The 22,123-nt window shown below is 44.5% G+C and overlaps 2 protein-coding genes across 2 annotated transcripts; both read right to left on the bottom strand.

Moving 5' to 3' along the window:
• Window positions 1-733: 733 nt before the first annotated feature.
• nacad (NAC alpha domain containing) lies at window positions 734-13,804 on the bottom strand. Its single transcript, XM_056380718.1, has 10 exons — window positions 13,306-13,804; window positions 9,577-9,863; window positions 3,937-9,487; window positions 3,450-3,698; window positions 2,812-2,903; window positions 2,339-2,407; window positions 2,045-2,191; window positions 1,778-1,912; window positions 1,492-1,614; window positions 734-879 (listed from the first exon to the last, which is right to left on the bottom strand). The coding sequence occupies exons 1-10, from the start codon at window positions 13,388-13,390 to the stop codon at window positions 865-867; spliced, it is 6,753 nt and encodes a 2,250-aa protein (XP_056236693.1). The 5' UTR covers window positions 13,391-13,804; the 3' UTR covers window positions 734-864.
• A 1,871-nt stretch (window positions 13,805-15,675) lies between these two features.
• tbrg4 (transforming growth factor beta regulator 4) lies at window positions 15,676-21,606 on the bottom strand. The gene is made up of 11 exons (XM_056381861.1): window positions 21,511-21,606; window positions 20,528-20,994; window positions 20,092-20,412; window positions 19,581-19,755; window positions 18,984-19,141; window positions 18,743-18,853; window positions 18,503-18,647; window positions 17,371-17,610; window positions 17,113-17,224; window positions 16,858-16,972; window positions 15,676-16,231 (listed from the first exon to the last, which is right to left on the bottom strand). The coding sequence occupies exons 2-11, from the start codon at window positions 20,987-20,989 to the stop codon at window positions 16,130-16,132; spliced, it is 1,941 nt and encodes a 646-aa protein (XP_056237836.1). The 5' UTR covers window positions 20,990-20,994; window positions 21,511-21,606; the 3' UTR covers window positions 15,676-16,129.
• Window positions 21,607-22,123: the final 517 nt, after the last annotated feature.

Below are 22,123 nucleotides of genomic sequence, written 5' to 3'. Positions count from 1 at the left end.
CATATAAATTACAAGCACGCTGTATTTTTACATATATTAAGATATATAGACGAGATATGGATGAAATATATGCATTTGTGTGTTTCTCAGCTCTGAATGCTCGGGAACACGCTGCAGGCCTGTCAGCCCTTTAGCAGCAACAAAAACAATCATTTAGATGTTAGTATGAATTGGTTTGAGAGTGATAGCAGATTCCATTACTTTGTTGGATGTTGGCTTTGTTTTTACCTTTAAAGGGGCTATTATAGCCAGGAGCAGTTGGTGGTGATTGTCGCTTTACAAGAGCTTTGGCCATCGTTGCGTTTACAAGAGGTTATAATAGACCCTCTGAGCAGTGCTACATCTTCAGGGCAGATTGGAGGCTACAGTGGATAACTATCAGAGACTGATGCTGGTTAGCATGCTAACTGCAGTACTAGACAAGACATGATGGAGAAGACAGTTTGATGCTGAGCTTGCAATGCTGCTCCTACACTGGTAAGTAAACAGTTGCTAATGCTAACGCTGGCTATGTAGCAATAGCAAAACTTACAAATAGCTAAATAGATTTTACATTTAGATAAGATGTAGTCGATTTGTGAACATTTACTTCTGGCTTTTGGGTACTAGCAGGCCAACAGAATCTCTACACTGGTAACATGTGAGGGTTAGTTGGTAGAGAGATAAGTAAAGGAATAACACCAAACTATCTGCAATCTGTTCACTAAAATCAATCTCATGGTGCAGTCACAGCCCACGTTGGAACAGACTTTATTTGGCAGATACTGGGGATGCAACATACAGTAGCAGCGATACAGAAGAGTCAGTGGCGTTTAGGCTTTATAGGCTGGGAGAAGGGGGATCAGGTTTCAAATTGTCCTCCACTCACATGGTCAGCTCCTACACATAAAAGGAAAAGAAAGATGGAAGGAAAAAAGAGGGGGAAAAGATTCAAGTGAGAAAAATGTAACTATAAAAACATTACAACAAATAATAAAATTCAGATGGTAAAGAAAACAGTTGCGTTTCATTTATTAAACTAAAATAAATACCAGCGTCCTCCCTACTATTGAGTAAAAAATATGAGCCAGTCTAGAAGATATTACATTGCTTAAATAAACAAAATTGACTAAGATACTCAGGATGAGAGGCTATGTTTATACTAAGCAAACTTTTGCCAGCGGCTCATAAGGTTTCCCACTCGGTCAAGTAAAAAATCATGTGAGTCACTTAAACAACCCCAGTTATCTCAGTGTGGGGTGTTGCTGCCACCTAGTGGGCATGAAACAGCAGTGATGACCTACAGAACTGTAGAGGTTGCTCAGTTACTGGGGAGAAATTGTACTTGTCATTTGTCCTCTGCTCCTTCTCCTCTACCAGTCCCCCCTACCCCACCGCCCCCCCACCCCACCCCACCACACCCCCACCCCCATCTGGCTATGACTCATTATTTTGTTCACCAGCTGCCCTCCCTCTACCCTCTTCCTCTCCCGCCCCCTCCTTCCTCCTCACCATGATAGCATTCACAATGTCATTCTTGTTGTGTTTCAGCGCACGGACGGCCTTGGCTCGTGACACATTGGCCTGTGCCATCACCAGATCAATGTCTCTCTGCTCAAGACCTCCCTCGTCCACCTGATGTAGTGAAAGAAAGAAAAAGTCAGAGACACAGAGACATATGAAGGATAAAGTTACAGCAACAGAATAAAGGATTTTACAGAAATGTCAGTACATACTGTACATACTGTACTGACATTAGTGTGATACATAGGCGTAAAAACAATAGTTTAGACAGTACCTCTTCTTCCTCCTCTTCACTCTCTTCCTTGATGGTGAGGCTGGGTGGGACAGGTGGGGCCAGGGGAGAAGAGGTCACAGGCACCTTAAATTTCTCTGCAGCTGCTTTGTGAGCCTGCTGTGACAGGTCCTCAATCTGAGAGGAGAGGAGAGGAGAGGAGAGGAGAGGAGAGAGTGAGATACAATACATGTACTGAAGGTTAAATAATGAAGAAAGAAAGAAAGAAAGAAAAAAAGAAAGAAAACAAACAAACAAACAAAGCCTTACCTTTGCCTCTCCAAATACAATGTAAATGTCTGATGCAGGGCTTTTGAAGACATCAGGTCTGCTGATGACAAACAAGATACTCTTGGACTTCCTAATGGTGATTCTGGTCACACCATGGACCGGCTTTAGACCCAGTTTAGACATGGCCTGCATACACATACAGCAGCAGAAAGAGTGAGAAATAAAAACCAAAATAGCACAGATTAAACACTGATTTCATATACACTTACACAATAAAGCTTTAATATTATCTTTGACTACTTTATTCATGTATTTTTATACAGGCAGTCTGACCTTGCGAGCCTTCTTCTCACTGCGGCTCTGCTTTGGTCTGTTCAGCCCTTCATCTGCAGAGGAGAGAGACTGAAGGAAAAACCTAATATAAGTTACTTTACTATAGTAATGTTTGATATTTTCATACTTACATTTGACTCATTTACCATATGTCAATTTGGCTGATATCACCAAAAGTAACATACACATAAGATGAGTACAATCTTGCACCCAGTTAGTTTTTCTACAAAGAAAGGTTGTACACACTATTTTGCTGTTGCCAGGCGATTCTGTTTTCTCTTGCACACAAGGGAAGTGGTTTTATGTTTATAGCAACAGCAGAAATAGGCGTTTAAAGAGGTTATCATGACAAGCATAAAAATTCTTGAACTTCAGCAACTGAAAATTGACATGTTTCAGGCTGTCAATGTGTAAGCAATTATAGATAATCTGTTTTTACTTATGTTTCCTAAAAGCAGCATGAATTGCCTCACCTGGGGCTCCGATGGTCTCAGTGGCTCCGGCTCCTCTAGCTCAGGCACTGACCCCTCACTCTCAGACTCATTACAGGAAGCCAATATGGAGCCTACACAAGCATATATTCAACACACATACAGGTAAATGAAGGGTATCATATCCTTACTGCCATAGAAACTAATCACCATAGTAGAAGTGATGAGAGTCTGTCTCATTAGTGCTATGCTGATGAAGAGTGTTCATTATGAAATTCAAAAGCTCATCTAATCAACACCAGGGAATTGAATTAGCCTACGGAAAATAAATTTAATTATATCCTAATACTATATGATTTCACATTGTACGCGAGGTGCCTTTGACATTGACATGGAAAAGCTCAGGGAAAGTGTCATCCATAATTCAAACTGTGAATTTTGTAAAGCTGAGTTTTGATGTTATCTGTGAGAAAAACATAGCCGTGTTAGGACACTTTGTCCTGTTTGATAACTTCATATTCAAACACAACTAAATGTAATACAGAGTAACAGTGATTGTTGTTGTGCAAACAGAAAGAGAGATGGAAACAGGGAAAAGGAAAGAAGGGGTGGAGTGTACAACCCAAAGCAAAAGAATTTTAGGGGATTTCTTTTTCCCGCAAGAGTCAGAAACAACTCACAATTGTTTTTGAAGGATAAGTCAATCTCTTCAGAAATCTTATGGCTGTGGTTGATTGGACAGCCCGACTGCCTGTCGGTTATCTGGTGGCCAGAGAAAGGCTGTATCTCCCGTTTATTCGATGGACCAGACTCGTTCTGCAACGATCCATTTCTGTTTCCTGCGACTCCTCTGGGCTGGGACCTGTGACCACGTCGAGGCAGTCCACCATCATCCTCACTGTCTGTCTCCTCCTCAGCCAAACTCGGACCTTACAGAGCAAACAATCATTGATCATATTTGTATTAGGAGCCACACACTTCACACAACAAACCCTCAAACCAACAGACCAGGGAATATAGTGGGCATTTTTTCTTTATGATAACAGTCTCAACTTGCAAAGCACTCTTTCACTGTCACCACAACTGACTGTAAGAAAAGTTTAAGTAATTCCTTAGTGTGTATTGCGCTGTGATATCAATCTAACTAGACATAATTTCCACACTCACCTCTGCACCGGTCTTGTGTGCTCCATGTGCGACCTTGCTTGATTTGTTTGTGAGACTGGGTGTTGAGATTAGGCGAAGAGGACTGAGACTGGGGACAGGGAATGGAGTCTGGAACACATGCTGAATCTTGAGCCCCTGACCCAGGTGTAGATGATTCCTGGGTAGGCTGGGACAGGCTTAATGGCATGGCAGTGAAGAATGAAGGTGACGAGACACTTGTGGCAGATGGAGCTGATGGAGAGAGGACAACGGCGACCTCCTGGACATCGTTGTCGTCATCCTCATCGTCGTTGTTAGGAAGAGTTTGGGAATCTGGGGGTTGTTGTGTTGTGGGGGTGGTAGAGCAAACGGTAGGAGTGGTGTGGCATATTGGAGACTGCTGCTGGGCTGAGGGGACAGGTTGGGATTCCTGCACAGGTGTGGAAAGATCTCCCTCTGGTTCTGTTGAGGCACAAGGTATAGGGGAGGAGGAGGAATCAGGAGATGGTGAGGAAGGAAGTGGAGTCAGAGAGCATGATATGGTATCCTGGGTATGCGTACTGTGGCCAGTATCTATGTTGTTGTCATTAATGTCTACTGTAATTCCTCTCTGACTATCAGATAGTGGTCTGTTATCAAGCACTTCCTGTTTCTGTTGTAATTCTTGGTTCAGTGCCACCACAGCATTGAGGTTGTCTGGGGTATGCATGTTTGAATTGCAGTGTCCGTGGGTAGGACTTTTGACATCAAAACTGGGACTGTTATCCACCTGCATCTGTGAACTAGACTCTGCTTTGTCCATCCCAGATGTCCTCTGTTGACAGTCCATTGATGAAGCTTTGTTGTTTGCCTTTCGACCTGCCTTAGTTTTAGAATTGTCTGCAATCCCCTTTGACCACCCATCTGCTGTGGTATTTAATGGATCATCATTCTTTGGATCACCAACAGATTCAGGGCTAGAGTCGGCGTGACTGCCTCTCTGAGATGCCCTGTGCTTGTTCTGCCTCCCTCTCCTCCCTTTCTTAGCAGCAGTTGGTTTATCTGTGCAAAATTCCCCTTTAGGGGTGTGACACAAAAAGTGCTCTGGGCTACTCTGTACAGGAGAGGTTTTTCTTTCCTTTTTGTTCTCCTCATCCTTCTCTTCACCTCTCTCTTTTCCCTTCTCTTCCACTTTTTGTTCATCATCTTCTTCCCCTGAGTCACAAACAACACACGGCTGTTCTTTGAAGGTATCCTTAGTCTTTGGTTCATCAACAAGTCTGTCAGTCACATCGCTTTTCTTTTGACCTTCAGTCTGAGGCTTCAAAATCTCTGGTTCTGACAGAGCACCAGTATTTTCCACCTTGTCTTTGCAAGCTCTCCTTGGTCTGGATTCATTAGATTTACATTTAGGAGTAAAGGAACCAAAGGATCCATGTAGCAAAGAAAATGCTGTATTACTCTCTGGAGTGATTGTCTGACACTCTGGACGAGTATGGCATCTTGATTTATCTGCCGAATCGAAGTGGTTTTTTGTTGCAGCTGGGTCCATGTGAGTTTCAACGAATGGCACTGAGATGCTACAGACACCTTCCTTTGAGGATGGTGCCTGTGATGTGTCTGATGTCTGGTTTATGGAGCCGTCTGTCGATTCCTGCTCTTCATCAGCAACTGTGTCAGAAACCTGAGGTGGCATCTCTTCTAGTGGAATATTAGACACAGACTCATTAACACTGACACTCACACTCTGGGGTCTCACTTCCTCTGATAGAGCATTCAGACTTCCACACATGGCTACTTCCAAAGAGTCAAAGGCAGAGTCATTGTTATTGTTAGAATTCTTCCAAGTGTGTTGTATTGTTGTGTCTGCGTTATCTCCATCATTGTCTGGATTTAGATTACTGACATCGTCCTCTGGGAATCTGGAGCTTCCATCCTCTCCTCCGCCTGCTTCTGAGATCTCCTCAATGGACTTCCAACGGGCCAAGTTGGACTCAGCCGCTCCCTCTTCTTCTACCAGTTCTTCATCTGCCATCCGGTCCCTCTTTCCACACAGACTGTTGTTATCTTCCTCATCCAGAACAGAACCCAGATCATTGTCATAATTTTTATACACTTCACTGCTCATGTTGGGAACCACAGCCGTCTGTGTGCTTTGGCCCGTTGTGTCACACATGAGCAGACTCTCTGCCTCTAACTCATACCTCTTCCCCAGAGACAGGGAAAGAGACTCTCCTGCTCCCCAGACACCAAACTCAGCCCCTGAACCTAATCCTAGACCTAACCCTAGCCCGATCCTGTCATCACACCACGCCCCAGCTCCAGGAACCATCTCCTTGCTTGTGTCTGTTTCTGAGTTTTCCCTTTTGGGTGAAATGGCAAGGGGGGAGTGCGGAGATCCAACAGCTCCCAGCGCCCCCTCATCAGTACTCAGGGTGTTTTCCCTCAGGTTTTCCTGGGCAGAGTCACTGGGGCAATGTTCAGGGGTCAGGGCCAGATTGTCAGCAAGTTCTGAGATGATCTCTGGAGAGACAGAAACAGGGATATTACTGGGGTTGGGACTAGGGTCTTTAGGGCAGGAAAGAAGGAGAACACCTTTATTCAAGTCATTGGTGGCAGTGGCCATATTAACAGAGGGACCAGAGTCAGAACTTCTACACTCTAAACTCATGGACTCAGCTGAGGCATTCCCATTCTTCTGGTCAAGCTCAATGTCAGAATCTCTGTGAATGCTGGGCCTACACATGGCCTCAGCCCCTCTGGGCACATCAGATTTATTGGAGAAAGACTTTGATAACACTAGTCTAGTTGCTCCAACAGTCCTTTGGCTTTCTGGCTGATAATTACGAGGCTTGATGAGCAATTTGAAAGAGTCCCTTTCTGGTTCTTTGGTGGATTCCTCCTCTGAATTGTCATTGCTCTGTTGCAAATCAGTGTCTGCCATCTGGGGATTTTCCTCGGCCAGTTCTTCCAGAGGAAGGGAACTGTTTAGATCAATTGTCTCCTGTGTGGAAACGGCAGAAAGAGAAGAGGTGTGGAATTCATCAGCTGGGTCAGGAGGAGCCTCAATGACAACAGGGGCGGTGGAGGGGTTAACATGTGGGCTGTCTTCAGGTTCGTCGAGAGGGTCGGAAGAACCAGAGATATCTATCATTTCACTCTCACTCCCAGTGTTGTTTGGGTTGCTGGAGGACTCTGGTTGACAAGAAATAGCTTGTGAAGAAAGGATCGGTTTCTGGTGATCCACTGGTTCCTCTGTGCTCATTTGTGTGTGGAAAGGTTCTGTCTCACTTATTCCACTGGTAGATTCTGGTTCAGGGTCTGGCTGAGGTTCACAGGGTTCAGGTTCATCCAGAGGTTTGGGTTTTATATTGTTATCCAAGGGGTGGGCGCCATTGGCTTCAGAAAGACAGGGGGGTTCGGAATGATCCAGTTGTTCGTCTGTGCTCAGTTGTGTGTGCAAAGGTTCAGCTTGACCTGTTTCAGTGGTAGACCCCTGTTCAGGTTCTGTTTGGATGTCAGTCGGATCAAGTGCATCCAAAGCTGTTGGTTCTAGTGATTGTGCATGCCTCTCAGTGCTGTATAGACGTTCATCTTCCTCCCCATTATAGGAGGCAGAATCTAATGAGTCATCTGTATCATCTTGAAAACAGAAGGATTCGTCCAACCCCTCATTGATAGATGTGTCTGAAAGTGAATGAAGGAACGATGCTGAGCTGTCCTCATCTGTAGGATCCTCCACTGCTTTGCTATCACACTCCTCCACATCATCATCGTCCTGCTCTTCTTCTTCCTCCTCTTCCTCCTCTTCCACCACTTTCACCTCCACCTTGGCTTCCTCACCTGCCTCATCGTGCTCATCGCCGTCATCATCTTCGTTATTTTCATCATCGTCTTCACCATCAGCAGCACCGTTAGCATTGCCATCACCATCATCATCATAATCGTAATCATCATCATCGTCATCGTCATCATCGTCGTCATCGTCGTCATCATCGTCATCATCTTCAACATCTCCCTCCTCCTCTCCTGCTGCATATGCATCAACATCCTTCCCTTCATTTCTGTCATGAACTTCAATTTCATTCTCTTCCTCTGTGGGGAAGAGGGTGATTTCCATTGAATCAGCCTTAAAGATAAGGCTAGTGTGGAGGGGGAAAGAGATGAGGGAGGCAGGGATCATCCTTTCCTCCTCTGGTATATCATCAGCACAAGCGGCCTGTGAGATCATGAAAGAACTGGGGCCGAGCCTATCGAAGGCTCCGGAACAGAAGGCATCCAGGGGGGTGAGAGGGGAGTCAGGGCTAAGACTAGATGAGGCCATGGTCATGTTCTCTATGTCAGGAGTCAAGGCAGTGGAGGGTAGTTGTGGGTGGTCATCCATCTGTCCATAGTGTTCATCTGATATGCATGCCTCCAGTTGCAATTTCAGGCCTGTCGGCATGGGTCTAGGGTACTCTATTCTGTCTGAACCAGCCTCTTCCAATGGGCAGAGCGAGCTTTCAGACTCTCCTCCATCCTCCTGGGAGTCACTGCTACGGCTACTACTGCTCCTTAGAGGGGATGTATCCTCAGTCACCCAGCATGGACGACAACTTTCTCTAGAAATCTTGACCTCTTCCCCTTTTACAGCCTCTTCCTCCTCGAGGATCACTGTCCCTGTTATACCTATCCGTGAATTCCTGACAAAATCCTCAGGGCGGTACAGGCAGAAGTCCCCTGCCCTTTCCTCCTCTCGTTCTGGTCCCACTTGTCCCTTTTCCTCCCCAGCTTCATCTCCAATTTCTGATAAGGAGCTCACAAAGCAAGCAGGGGCCTCCTGTGCTTCCTCTGTGAGGAGCAGATTGGGAGAAGTGGATGGGGAGGTGGAAGATGTGTAAGAGGAGGTCCAACTGCCTCCCTCCGCCGTGATATAAGAACCAGAGGGAGAGGTGAGAGGGGAACAGAGGTCCTCGCTGTCTGAGGGAGAACCAGGGGAGAGCGGGGAGGCTGGAGAGCCAGGATATGAATGATGTTTAAGGTGTGAAGAGCGGGAAGCCATCTTGATCGGGGTGGAAGGGGCGGTATAATACAGGTCAGGGTCAAGAGATGAGGGCACACCCACTCGTAGAGGGTCAACAGCATAGGCTGGTTCAGAGAAGGACAAAGCAACTGGACAGGCAAGCTCCGAAAAAGAGAGGGAAGGCACTTCGTTTTCAGAGAGGGTTTGAACCTCTTCCTGGTTGTCTATCAAACTGTCATTGGTCGTGACAGGCTCTGGGGAGGATGGGGAAGGTAACAGGGGTTTGTGAAAAGGGGAAGGTAGTGTGGCTGGGGGCTGCACAGGGTCTTTTTGCTGATCCTGCTGTTTTTGAGGGCTTTGGGCTCGGCTTTCATCTTTGCTGGTCTCCAGCTGAGTCTCCTCTGCTTGTGCCTGAGGATCTGAAAAGCTTGGGATAGCCGGCAAAGGGATTGCCTGACCACTCGGCTCAACCACGGGTTTCCCTTTCTGGATCTCTGTTGTTTTGAGCAGTGTCTCTTGACCCATCACCACCCTTGTGTCAATGGTTTGTGGCTCTTGGTAGTCACTTTCCACCTCAGACCCGGTCAGGACCTGGAATAACACATTATACATACATATTTAAGTATGGTAGCATATCTTGTGTAAAAATGCAAGTATGCTCATACACACATAACAAACACCTTTATTCTCTCCATCTTAACAGGGACGAGGCGGCCACACGGTCCATGACCACCTAACTTTCCCGACAATTTTGGCGTGTTGCTGTTGCGATGGTCAGAGCCTTCAGGTTGAGGTCTTGGAGAACCAGAGGAACTAGGTATTGCATGAAATATTCGTGGTCCAAATGGAGAGGTGCATGCTGGGAGTAGCTTCTGAGGAGTGCTGGGAGAAGGGCTAGAACCACAATCACTAGGGGAGGAGCCACTGTCACTAGGGGTGGAGTCAGTAGATGGGTGTCTGGTCATGTCTGAAAAACAGAGAAAGCAATGTAAAACAACAGTTTGAATAGAGAGAAGGAGTCATTGCATCAAGATCTTGAAATACGAACAAATTTATGGTAAATTTAACGGTAGTAAAGATTTAACAAAGAAGTGAGTCATTCAACTGATTGAATTATCTCTACATGATCATCTATTATTGATGGATGGAAGGACGGATGGACTTTTCATCTCCTCAGTTGAACTTTATTTTTCTTCTCCCACACACTAACTCAGAGAGAGCTACAAAAAATGTCACCAGAATGCCAGTCAGAGGATTAAACAAATGTCTTTCATATCTGTATTTCACTCCAACCCCATAAATGAAAAGCAAAACAATCACCAAGATTGAAAACAAAGACTATAAGCCGCCAGTTTTGGAAAAAAAAAAAAATGAAACTGAATAATGCTGCCTGTAATGGTCCACTGTAGGGAGGACTCAAAACATGTAATTGGAAAACAATGTTTTCTCTCAGAGTTTCTCTGTCTCTCATTTTGTATCAACTTGCACAATTGCACAATTAGCCAGAGGCAAAAGGAACTCTTATTGAATTACAGTGTTCACTGTCCCTTTGTCCTTCTAGACCATCCTATCATTTTCATAACAGTCATCAGGAATGGGGAAGGCACTGAGATAAAATGACAGGATGACTGAATGCAATTGGGTCAGGGGTGCATTGAGGGAGTCTCATGTAGGAGTATGAGCTAAGAAGGAAAAGAAGAAGAAGGGAGACGATGGGATCAAAGACTGTATTCTTGTTTAGTTTTAGTTCCGCTGATCGTCTTTAGTGTTTTTTTTCAAGTTGGATTGATTACCATAACACAAGACTATACATTCACTGAAACAGCCCAAGAGGATGTGACATAAGCCTGTTTCTCTATAACACACAAGGAGAGAACAGGGCAGTTGCTCTTTTAACTGGGCCATTCCCACGGTGACCTCAAGCCACATGCTGATTGGCCATTATAACACACAAGTGGCTCAGCTTGGTGCCAGCCACAAATGCACACACCCTCACACACACATACAAAACATTTGCTCTGCCAGGAACCCAGATATCACTTACTGATTCACTCCCTGTTCTGCAGAAGCTCTTTTGTCTCAATTCCTTAGATTTCTAAATCTTTCCCTATCTAATCCTCTCCCCAGCCCTGCTTTATACATGAATATATATATAGATGCTGCTCCATTGTTTCACTTTTATCTGCATCTCTTTGCTTTCTTCTCTCGCCTCCATGTTCTTTTTTTTTTTTTTTTTCTCTGCAAATAGTAGAACTCCTTCTCCTCCCTTGCAGCTCTCCTGTCCTGCCAGTGGTGATGGCGGATGCAAGCATCAGCACTTAGCAGCCCTGCCTGATCATTGCCCCAAGAACAAGCTCTAGGTGTGTTTGTGTGTGTGTGCTGAGTCATGCCTCAGAGATTAAAACCTGCCACTAATCAGAAAGATGCTCAGTTAAGCATGCACAAAAGCCAACTTCTGCACATGTATAGTACAATGCAATGTGATTGTTTCCTCCTGAAGGGCCTAATAAAAAGGCATCTACCTTATACATACTAAATCAAGCAAAGCAACACACATATTAAGCATATTTAGAAATACTGTATCTTCTTCCCTTATATGCTATGAACTGGAATTAAATGTAAGAACGGCATAATGTGGGAACTGCAGTTTTGGCTGCTAAATAGGCCAATGACATGTATTACGTGTGTTAGCATACAGTAACTGTCAGCTTCTGCCTCTTAGCTGCAGACTCAGTGCAGCAAATACGGGCGTCAGCCTCTCTTTCCCTCCCTGGCCCAGCTTTGGAGTCTCCTCTTGGGGGAACGCAGTAAAACTGAGCACCAGGCTTGCCCATATACGAGGAGTAGGCCGCAGCAAGCTGAGCAGACTGGAGCTGCGTCACAGAGGCTGCAGCGCTGTCAGCCCCAACGGGGAACCTCTATTTTAGCTACTGCTCAGACTGAGCCATGAAGAAGAGACACCCCAACAGTCTCATATGCTTCTTTGTCTTTTCTCCATCTCCACCTCTCATCTTATTACTCATAATCACTTCTGTAACCTCTCCTTTTTCCTTTACCAGAACACCAGTCCTAATCGGAGCATCCAACAATTCTCTTTCCTCCCTCCTCTGTCGAGATTCAGGCCAGGAGAGCTTAAAATAATTTCAAGCCTAAGAACAGATGAGGGCAATGATGAAGTTAAAGCTGTAATGTGTCTAAAACAGCAGATCACTGTAAACTATCTCCAGCAGAGAGGAGGCAGCTTTCTCACTAATAGGTTATCCATTATCACTGTCGGGTGTTTACGATAGTACCCCCAACAACTCTAGAAGCTATATTATGCAGTAATTGTCAGAGGGACCGTATTCACAAGACTTTGATCCAATGAGGTCATTTTCACTCTGAACATTATTGCCTGACTAATTAAGGGGACATGAATAAAATCATTAATAAAATCTAATTAAGGGGACATTAATAAAATCTTGACCTTCCCAGTCTCTCATCTCCCAGTCTTACCTGCTACCATTGCTCTATCCTTCTCATCATTTGTGTGTAATTAGCCTACTTATTTCATGATTTCACAACTTCAGATAAATAGCAGCAACATAAGCAATAGCTGACGATAATTTAAAACTGTTGGAAATAAAAACGCCAGAAGCTGTTGTTCTTGTGCGGTTGTGTTTGTGTGTTCCTACAGAGTGCTCTGCCATGCTGCTGTGTCATGTTCCTGCTGAGGCTGGGGGGAAGGGAGGAGCCACTCTACGCTGTCCTTACAGCTTGTTAAACTGATGGAGAGATGTGGATGTGGGTGCGGATTGGGGCGGCACTGGGTGCTAAAGATGGGGCAGCAAGAGGACGGATAGGGGTGAGGAGGCCGGGGTAAGGGTGGGGGAAGACAGTACTGAGATTCTGACGACAATGGGGGCTGGGCATTTTGCACAAAGGCTTTTGGAAGTCAGTGGTGCATTTTAGATAGGAGATTGTTTGTTAATTGGCATTTTAGAATTGAGAAGTGCATAGAGGTGGAGTGGGAGTTGATAGCTTTGTGGTGGAGGCTTTTTTTTTTGGGGGGGGGGGGGCTATTAGCCAGGAGCTTGAGGGGGAAACAACATGCAGCTGAATCACAGCTTACTCATTGCACATGTCAACAGATATACAGAAATGACCCAGGTTGAAACTGACTGTTCTCCACATGGCAGTTTAAAGCAGATTGTGATTATCTAACAGACGCTTACACTCACTGGCCCAGAAGTCACTATATATGTGCCATGCTTACTGTCCTGCTAACTCTCCCTCCAGCCCCAAACAATTTAACACCATACTTGCTCTACACTATCTTTATTCTCTCTTCCCAAATTTGTCTTCGATCATATCTATCTGCTTATTTACCTAATTGTTCCTTCTCCATCCCCAACCCCCAGAGGTCCTACCTGGTCCAGGGAGCCCTGTCTCCTCAGCTCCCTGCTCTGGATGCTTGTCGGCGGGGACAGATCTGTGAGTGCTCTCCCCCGGCATGCTTCTCGCTGGCTCTCTTTGGCTCTGACGCAACAATAAACCATACAGCCGGAACAGACAAGGTGAACAGGGAGAGGGAGTGAGAGTGAGAGAGTGAGAGGGAGAAAGCAGAAGAAGGGGAGGGGGGGGCTGGCTGAATGCTCAGCGACCCAACACTCAGATCTTCCCTGCAGCACGTGTCTGTGTGTGTGTGTGTGTGTGTTTGTGTGTATGAGGCAGAATGAGACAGACAGAGAGAGAAAGATGGAGAGTGAGAGATGGGAGTATATGCTGGTCTCTCTCTCTGTGGTGCAGCACAGTGATGCTGCTGTTGTGGGCGTGTGTTTTAGAGCCTCATGATCCAGTTCATCTGAATATGTGTGTGTGTGTGTGTGTGTGTGTGTGTGTGTGCGTAAAATCTGAGAGGGAGCTGCAGTATTCTCTCTTGATGCCCAATTCCTGCCTCCCCTCCCTCCTCCTTCCTCCCTCCTGTATCTCTCTCCTTCTTTTCTGCCCCACCTCCTTCTCTCCCAGCCAAGCAATGACTGGATCTTGGGAGATGATGTCAGCAGATTTCCACTGCTCTCTCAGTGCTGCCCTCAACTTTATAGGAAAGTGGAGGTACTGCAAAAACAAGAGGAGGGTGAAGAAATTAAGAAGTGGAGACTGTTTCACGTAAAACAAAACCAACAGAGGAAAGAGAAACTTAAAACACAAGAGAACAAAAAGGGCAGAGGCGAAAACTTGAAAGCATTCTGCTAATTATACCTTTTGCCTCCTGCTCTGATTGCATCCCTGAGGAATCAACAGGGAGACATTTCCCCCTTGGGCAGCTAGAGCATCTGTTTGTGCTCTCCATTTTTAACACCTCTCCAGCACTCTTACATGTTCTCCTCAGTTTTCCTCTACTTTTATAGATAACAAGTGAGGGGGGAAAAATAGATAGAAATAGAAAGAGATAAAGGGGGCGGCAGCACTGAGCCAAATGATCAGCAATGGTAGTTTCCATGACAACCCAAAACTTCCCATTATAGAGTGCCAGCTCAGCAGAAGTGATTGCAGCTTTACCGGATAATGTCTAATGGCTTCCGTGCAATCCAGTTGACGTCAACAAATACGGCTGCTGACAAGCTCACTGCTCATAAAAAGAAGAAAAGGTGTTTGTGGGTTCTCAACTCACATCTTGCTCTCAGGTTGTGGTTGTCCTGTGCACAGCAGCACCCCTCAGGTATCAGTCAAAGGCAGAGTAGAAACAAGATAAAATATACAGTATTTCAAAGATATTGAATGGCACATTTTTTCATCATTTGATGTGTTGAACAATAAAGCTGTTTCCTTTAATAACTAGGGGAGTTTCCAATGTAAAATATTTCCATGTCCTTCGTTACTTAGGCTTGTCTGAACACACACATTGCCCACTGCTAACCGTTCAGAGAGGGGAAACTGTGACCAAGGAGTTCAATGCTGGAAGTGCTAGCTTGGCTCTTTGTCAACAGTCCATCAATTGATCCATTAATCCCTGAATATCAGGAAGCATGAACCATGCCCTCTGGATCATGTGATGGTTTATCAGAGTAACACTTCATTTTCGTGTTTGTTGTTTCCTGTTACCTCATTTGCCATTCTGGCTTTGTGTTATCCTTTGGTTCCCACTCAGGTTAAGTCATTTCCTCTGCCCTGGCTTGCATTAGTCAGCCTTCTTCTTTTTGCCACTTAGCAGCCTGTGAAGTCAGAGGGCTGCTGCTGCCCATGATGTTGTGTAAGCAGTTTCAGGCCGGCAAAGGGTTCATCTCACCTTGTCCCTTGACGATAATGCTGTTCTTTAACAAACACGCACATGGACGATAGATAAAGAAAATATATTAAACATTCATATTTAACAGAGTACTTGAAGAAATGAAACTTTTAAATATGACTTTGTCCATTACCCAAACATGCTGTCTTTATTGATTTGAATTCATTTGATAACCAAAACGTTGGGCTGCTAAAAAGAAATGAATTACTTAAGCTCTGGAGGAACACAGTAACAAGTTGTTACTCTGTGCTGATCCAATAAATATTTGCTAAAAATACTAATGCACTTTGCACACACACACCAGTACGCCAGAGAGGTGTGCGAACTGGCTGTTAGATGTGAAATGAAGCATCCTCGGTCTGAATACCACACCAAATCCAATACACACTGTATGAACACTGTACAACCCTTTGGAAAATGTGCACATGTATCACACACACATAGCCCTACATACTGAATCTGAATCCTATAAGGGCTTTAGTCAATCTGGTGAAAATTAAAAAAACAAAAAGCAGCAATAAACAATTTATTCCATCACAAGCTGACACATTCAGAGATAGTTAAGTTATTCCAATCTATTCACATGCTGATATTAAGCACAACATTTTGGCCAAAAATTCTACAAATGGCCCAGGTGGTTCTGTTTTGACAGGTCAGACTTGTCCTTGATCATATCATTTCAACTGAACATTACTGTGTTTATTTCTGTCACTCTCTGGCTCCAAAAGTCTTGCTCGTCATCACCATGGAAACAGGGAAAGCCCCACACGTTGCCAAGGGAACCAGAGTGAAAATATGATTTCTTTTTTTAATTTTTCTGATAAAGAACGGGAGAGCTCTTCTGCAGTGCTGCTCCGTTCTAAGTGTGAACGTGGGTGTATGTGTGTATTCCCTGTGGTCCCATTTGGTTGGGAAAGCTCTGATTTAGCTGAGCCTGCAAAAATTTCATCAAGACTTTGCCCAGTTCACTTGGCCATGTCCTCGGCCACAGCTTTCCCCATTTTATCCTTCAGGTACGCCAGTTTCTGCCAGTCTGTCTTCAGCTCCAGCCACTCATAATACGGCACCTGAAAGAGGACAAAAAGGAAAGATTCGTAAAACACTTTTTTTAAAAGGCTAATGGGCAAGTCGCTCCTCATTACAGATGCTCTGTGAGAGCTTAAGACGCAAACGCAACTGTAAAGATCATTTTATTAACCTATTTATAATGCAACACTGCAAACCTGAGAGGGATGTGATGCTACTACTGGTTCAGGAGATTGTCCCAGATGAGAGCGAGAGTGCTTGGATTGGCCTAGATGAGGCAGAGCTGCAGCTGGAGCTCTATTTATACCACTGACTGCAGCGGGACCCACCTGACACTCAGCTCTACCAAAGTATTAGGTCCATTGTTTGCATGGGCTTAGCCTGTCAGAAACAGCAGCTACAGCTACAGCAGCAGCAGCACACCTTCTCTGTCTCTGTTCACTCACTATCACAATCACAACACATTAGAACATTTATTTTTCGATTGGCTTTGATGTGTGTAATGAGAAACAGATCTGGAAACCAAACAGCTCAGTTTACCCTATATCGAGAAAATAATTTGATCACTGTTAAAGAAAAAAAAAAAAAAAAAAATGAAATAAATAAAGCTTTTTATATACTTTGAAGTATATAAACCACAATGACAAACAAATGACAAAATCCCTACCTCCACTGTGATGAAGCCAGCCAACTGAAGATGTCGCTTCATCATGACAAACCGCCCCAGAAGGTCTTTACTCTTTGAGCCAAAGTTTGGAAATTCCCAAGCTATGAATGCAATCCTAAAAAAAATTTAAAAAAAAAAAAAAAAAAAAAAAAAAAACAGATGCAGAGGAGTGGGACAGAGAGCATAGTAACATAAGACAGCAAGAGAAAAAAACTTGAACAACCCAGGCACACTTGATTCTCTTCTATGACTCACCGGCGTGACCCGACAGGTAAAGCCTGGTCTCCTCCTCCACTGGGGAGATGAGTTGCTTTCAGCGTCGAAATGTCAACTGGTTTGTTGTCACAATCCACTACCAGCTCACCATCTGAATGGAGAAGGGCATGTTAGTTGTAAAAAGAACTGTGTTGAATATTGCTTGTGGAGTAAATGTCCAGTAATGACAGGAAAAGACAGCGTGATTATATATGTAATCGAATCTACCATATTTATGATCTACCACGGTCCCCTCACCTATAGTCCATCCGAACACAGTGTCGACCCCAGTGCGAACAGCCTCTGTCCTCCCACCCACCAAACTCTGTAATGCCTCTCTTATACTGCTCTGCAGGGGGGAGATGGTGGCCGGAACATGTGGGGCAGTCAGGGAGGATGGAGGATGTGAATCTGAGGAACCGGGATGCTCTAATTGGAGAGTAGCAACAATGTGGAGGAACTTCAGACGGTAGTTCTCCACTCGAACTGGGCTGCCCTCTGTAGACAGAAAAAAAAACAAGAAGACTGTTTTAGTAATCAATGCTGTGCTTTATATCTGGGAGAAAATGGGTTTAATGTGCCTTTCTAACCAGAAATCTATTGGAGCTGCACTGCCATCTACTGAGCCAGAATAATATTTTGGCCTTCAGATGCCAGAGTCCTCAGAGACCACAGTATTTCAAATAAATGCATAAATGAGTCATATCATTTCTATGCTCCCAAACAAAATATCCTCCACACTTGGACCTAATAACCTATGATAAAATAGGAATGTCTGGCTCATTCAGCAAAGCTTATTTAAACTGTGTTACTGTGAGCCCTATGGTCTAGTGAGAATATATTAGATATAGTTCAGGATTGCAAATGTAAAGTTATCATTATCATTATAGTTATCGTTATCATTATTTTCTTTTAAAGTATATTTTGTGGGCTTTTGTGCATTTATTGGACAGGATAGTAGAGAGAGACAGGAAATTGGGAGGCAGAGAGAGGGGGAATGACATGCAGCAAAGGCCGTCCGATGCGGGACTAGAAGCGGGGCCAACTGCAGCGACTGTAGCCTCTACACATGGGGCGCCCGCTTAGACCACTACGCCACACGACGCCCTATCGTTATCATTATTACTTATGGTTTTTATTTCATTTGAATGCCAATCTTAACAATGAATTTGACATGCTGATTAGCTGTACTAGTGTCATGTTGTATTGTTTGTGCCTCAAAAGCAAGTGCCTGAACCATTTTCACCAGCCTCCCCAAGTTGAGAGAAGCAGGTGCTACACTGTGAGTTTCTCACCGACAGTGACGTATGCAGCAATATGTGGGTGCTTGCCTGTACTCATATGAGGTTATTATCTGCATATTTATAAATATGCACACTCTGTGTCTTACCTGACAGTTTGGCGACGTGATTTTGCTGTGTGAGGGGGATGAGGTAGTGGGGCTTGGCCTGCTGCAGCACACACAGAGACCAAACCACATCTGTCTGCAGGAAGGGCTCAAGGCCAGAGAGAGACTCCTCCAGCACAGAGTGAATCTGGACACAAAGGCACACACACAGGGCATACGTTCAAGGAAGAAGCAGAAGCAACCAATGTAAAGCCAACAGGCAGCTTTCAGTGTCGTTAGTACCTTGTTAAAGAACTCTTCTCCTTTGCTAGGCTGGAAGCCCAGTCTGGCAAAAGTCATGAGCAGATTACAGAGCTGAAGGACACTGTACTTCTCACTGTTTGCCATGAAGTGCTGGTGAAAGATGTACATACAGAAAGTTACACAGTGACCAAGACATATATAGAGGTTTATCTGACTTTAAAGAATAAGCGCTTGTCAAAATCAGCTGAATTAGAGTTAGTCTTGGTGGTGTAGGACTGACCACAGCAAAGGCCTCGAAGAGAGGGATGTGGAGCCATTTGAGGAAGCCCAGTGATTTAGCACAGCGCGTGACATCAAAAGAGGTGAGCTCAGGGACTCTGGGCAACAACTCTGAGGCCATTCGCTGAAATACTTGAGAATGATGGAAACTCAGCTTCGCTACAGAAAGGCAAAGACAAAGATGATACCGTTAGCGTTGTACAGCATGTTACTGAGCAGACAGTGCTTGAATCCCCTCTGATGTGCACTACACATCAAGCTTAACACAAGATTTTTTGCCGCAAGCCTTACATAATGGTGTACATACTAAGATTTATGATTCCAAAACATATAAAAATAAAAAGATTTGTTAAGTACTGAGGAAACAAAATGTTACCAACAAAATTGACTTTAATTTAAAAAGACTAGAACAAGTGACTTTCATAGATTACCTCAGAAAAGCTCAGTGTTAAATCTAACTAAATATAGCACCAGCAGACAGGCGTGACGTCCCCGTCTATCACCCTTTAACCCTTCACAGGTCTAGCTTGAAACTTCCCACAATTAATTTGGTGTATGCATGCCTTTAACATTAATGGCTACCTTATAATATCATTACCATAAGCAAAAGCCATGTCCAATATGAACGGAGTGGTGTACTCTGACGACGGCTTTTGGAGAAGATAGTAGGACAGAGCTCTGAGCAGCGGGACACATCTCCGGCTCTGAGCTGCCAAAGACACACAGACTTTGCAGATCTCTTCTGTTGAAAAGCCCTCTGCAAGCTCCAACGCCTGCATCAGATACAGGTGGAAGGTTATCACTGTGTGGTTCAGGATTATGGACCAACTGTACCAACAGCCGCTGGAGATCTCATAGGTTAAGGTTAGATTTATGCTCCAAAACATCCTCTTCAAAAGGTAGTTTTGAAGAAGATTTCTTAACTTTCTCCAGACATAATGATTTAGGTATATTCTAGCCTGCACAGTGATAGCGACATTATTATACATTTTCTACTATATGCTTGCATTTGACATGTAAATTAATTCTGCAGAGAAAAACAGTGTCAAGCTTTTAAAGACTGTAATTCACATTTAGTTCCCAAACTGTTTTTTTTTTAAGTCTGATACCTTGTCCTCTAATCTGTCTCTCAAAGTAGGTGACATGCGTTGTCCTTTGGTGATCAGTCCAGTTACAGTTTTAGTATCAGTGATTTCAGTCCAGCGCAGTTCCAGTTGTTTTAATGCAGCGTTCACTAATACAATATCCTGCTGTCCCTTCCTCTTTGCTCCCCAGTCTGCCAGGTGACCCAGCTGCTTGTGGTTTAGCCTGCGCACTCGCCACAGGACCTCTGTCTGGACAGAACTGAGAACTACATCATCAGAGGGCAGACCCATGATCCAGAGAGCTTGCAAGGCAGACACTAGATTGCCATTCCACACTGAAGATATCTGGAAGACAAACACTCATAAATTAGTAATTAATATTAACTAAAAGACTTGGATAAGATTTTAATGATCTTACACGATGACAGCGCCAGTTCACCTCCGTGTCTGGCTTCCTTACCTGCCGAGATAAGGTATTCATCATATCCTGTAGCCTTGAATCCACCATCAGCTCCGTAAATTTGCCCTTCGTCTGCATCACCAACAGGGCCCACTTCATCAAAGTTTTAGCAGCTTGATTACTATTGTTCCCGTGCTCATCCCAGATCCGCAGGATGTCCTCTGGTAACTCTGCCTTTACCACCAACTCATCCAGCTTGGTGAGTGTGGGTAAGATTTGAACGCTTTCATCCTTGGCAACTGTCTTTCCATCACACATCAATCTCTCTGTGACCCATGGCCAGCCCTGAGCCCTCAGCACCTCTGCCGGCGAAGCCACGGGCAGAGGCAGGCGCGAGGCAGCAGCAGCCTGAGAGGAGGCCCTGCAGAGCAGACGGGCATATCTGCCCAAGAGGCGGCTGGCCATTCTGTCTGAGGGGCAAGATGATGTCCAAGGGTGGAAGCAGAGAAAAGGTTCTCTCATTCAATCTAAAGGAAAGAAACATGTCAGCAATGAGATGAACCCTCATGTGCTCTATTTGCTATAGCAACAATTACACACAGTCACATATTCACTTTCATGTCTACCAAACATTTAACCCATGTTTCTCTGGTATGACAGACATGGGGCTCTTATGTAGTGTAATGGTTGGTTGTAATGGTTGTGTAACCCATAACGCAGGGACTTATGTGAGGCACACAATGACAGTAATGTAGCTACGTTGACACCAGCGATATATTTGTTACAGTAACTTTGGCTGAAACGACACCTCTCCTGCAGTAAAGGTGATGTTACGTGAACCGGCCGTAAGGATGTTTCTACTGACATGTAACTAGAGGATCTCTGATGTAACGTTAAATCCTGACCTTGTCACGGGAGGGAAGAGACGCTGGGAAACGCGTCCCACCAGCAGCGCGTGAACTCTTTTCCCCTCAAAACACTCAGCTTTATTTACAAAGACAATATCCAATCTGATCTCACCATCACAGCGATATGTTACTTACCTGTAGAAAGAAATAACTGCGGTCAAAGCTGTTCACATGGACCTGTCCGTCAGGGATAGTCGCGGGAAGATGACGTTTGCTGCAAGGTGTAACGTGATCGGCGTACGCTGCTGTAATTGGTTCGACTCATTGCCACTAAATTTTGATCTGAAGTCGATTAAATTTTAGTTTTTTTCCAGTGGTTTATATTTCGGTGGTATGAGGTCGGTAGCCTTAGGCGGAGTTTTCAACCAGTGTGTTCTTTGTAAGGCAAGTCGCCTAGTTTACTGTCACAAGTCGCGTTACTACGGAGCCCCAAGCGGCCATGTGCTGTGAAAAAGAAAATATTTAGGTGAGCATCCATGTGAATACATTTCGGCAGTTAATAAAAAAACACTTTTGCAGATTAATACATCCACACTGTATCTTTATTTCTGAAGATCTATCAGTCACACGGGTTTCATATTTTGGGCAATTGTGGCTCGATTCTATCAATTTCAGACATTTAATAATGGCCTAAAATGAAATTATAGGGGATGCATTAGGCTACTTGGCAGCTAAAGTTGGTTCTACTGAATAATGCATCCACTCCTTAACAGCAAAGTAAGAAAACATTTAAACCTTTAAACATTAT

This window comes from Seriola aureovittata, chromosome 7 (assembly GCF_021018895.1).
Source record: "Seriola aureovittata isolate HTS-2021-v1 ecotype China chromosome 7, ASM2101889v1, whole genome shotgun sequence".
Lineage (NCBI taxonomy): Eukaryota > Metazoa > Chordata > Actinopteri > Carangiformes > Carangidae > Seriola > Seriola aureovittata.
This window is presented reverse-complemented; position numbering and strand designations above follow the sequence as displayed.

Bases quoted from the DNA above. Each gene is read 5' to 3' on its own strand.
- tbrg4 (XM_056381861.1), bottom strand. From the start codon at position 20,989: ATGAGAGAACCTTTTCTCTGCTTCCACCCTTGGACATCATCTTGCCCC. The intron at 19,756-20,091 runs GTATCAGACTTA...TATCTGATGCAG, and splicing joins GAGACAGATTAGAGGACAAG to GCGTTGGAGCTTGCAGAGGG. The intron at 16,973-17,112 runs GTGAGTCATAGA...AATTTTTTTTAG, and splicing joins TTACCTGTCGGGTCACGCCG to GATTGCATTCATAGCTTGGG.
- nacad (XM_056380718.1), bottom strand. From the start codon at position 13,390: ATGCCGGGGGAGAGCACTCACAGATCTGTCCCCGCCGACAAGCATCCA. The intron at 2,904-3,449 runs GTGAGTTGTTTC...ATGCTTGTGTAG, and splicing joins CTTATCCTTCAAAAACAATT to GCTCCATATTGGCTTCCTGT. The intron at 2,192-2,338 runs GTCAGACTGCCT...ATGTGTATGCAG, and splicing joins GTGAGAAGAAGGCTCGCAAG to GCCATGTCTAAACTGGGTCT.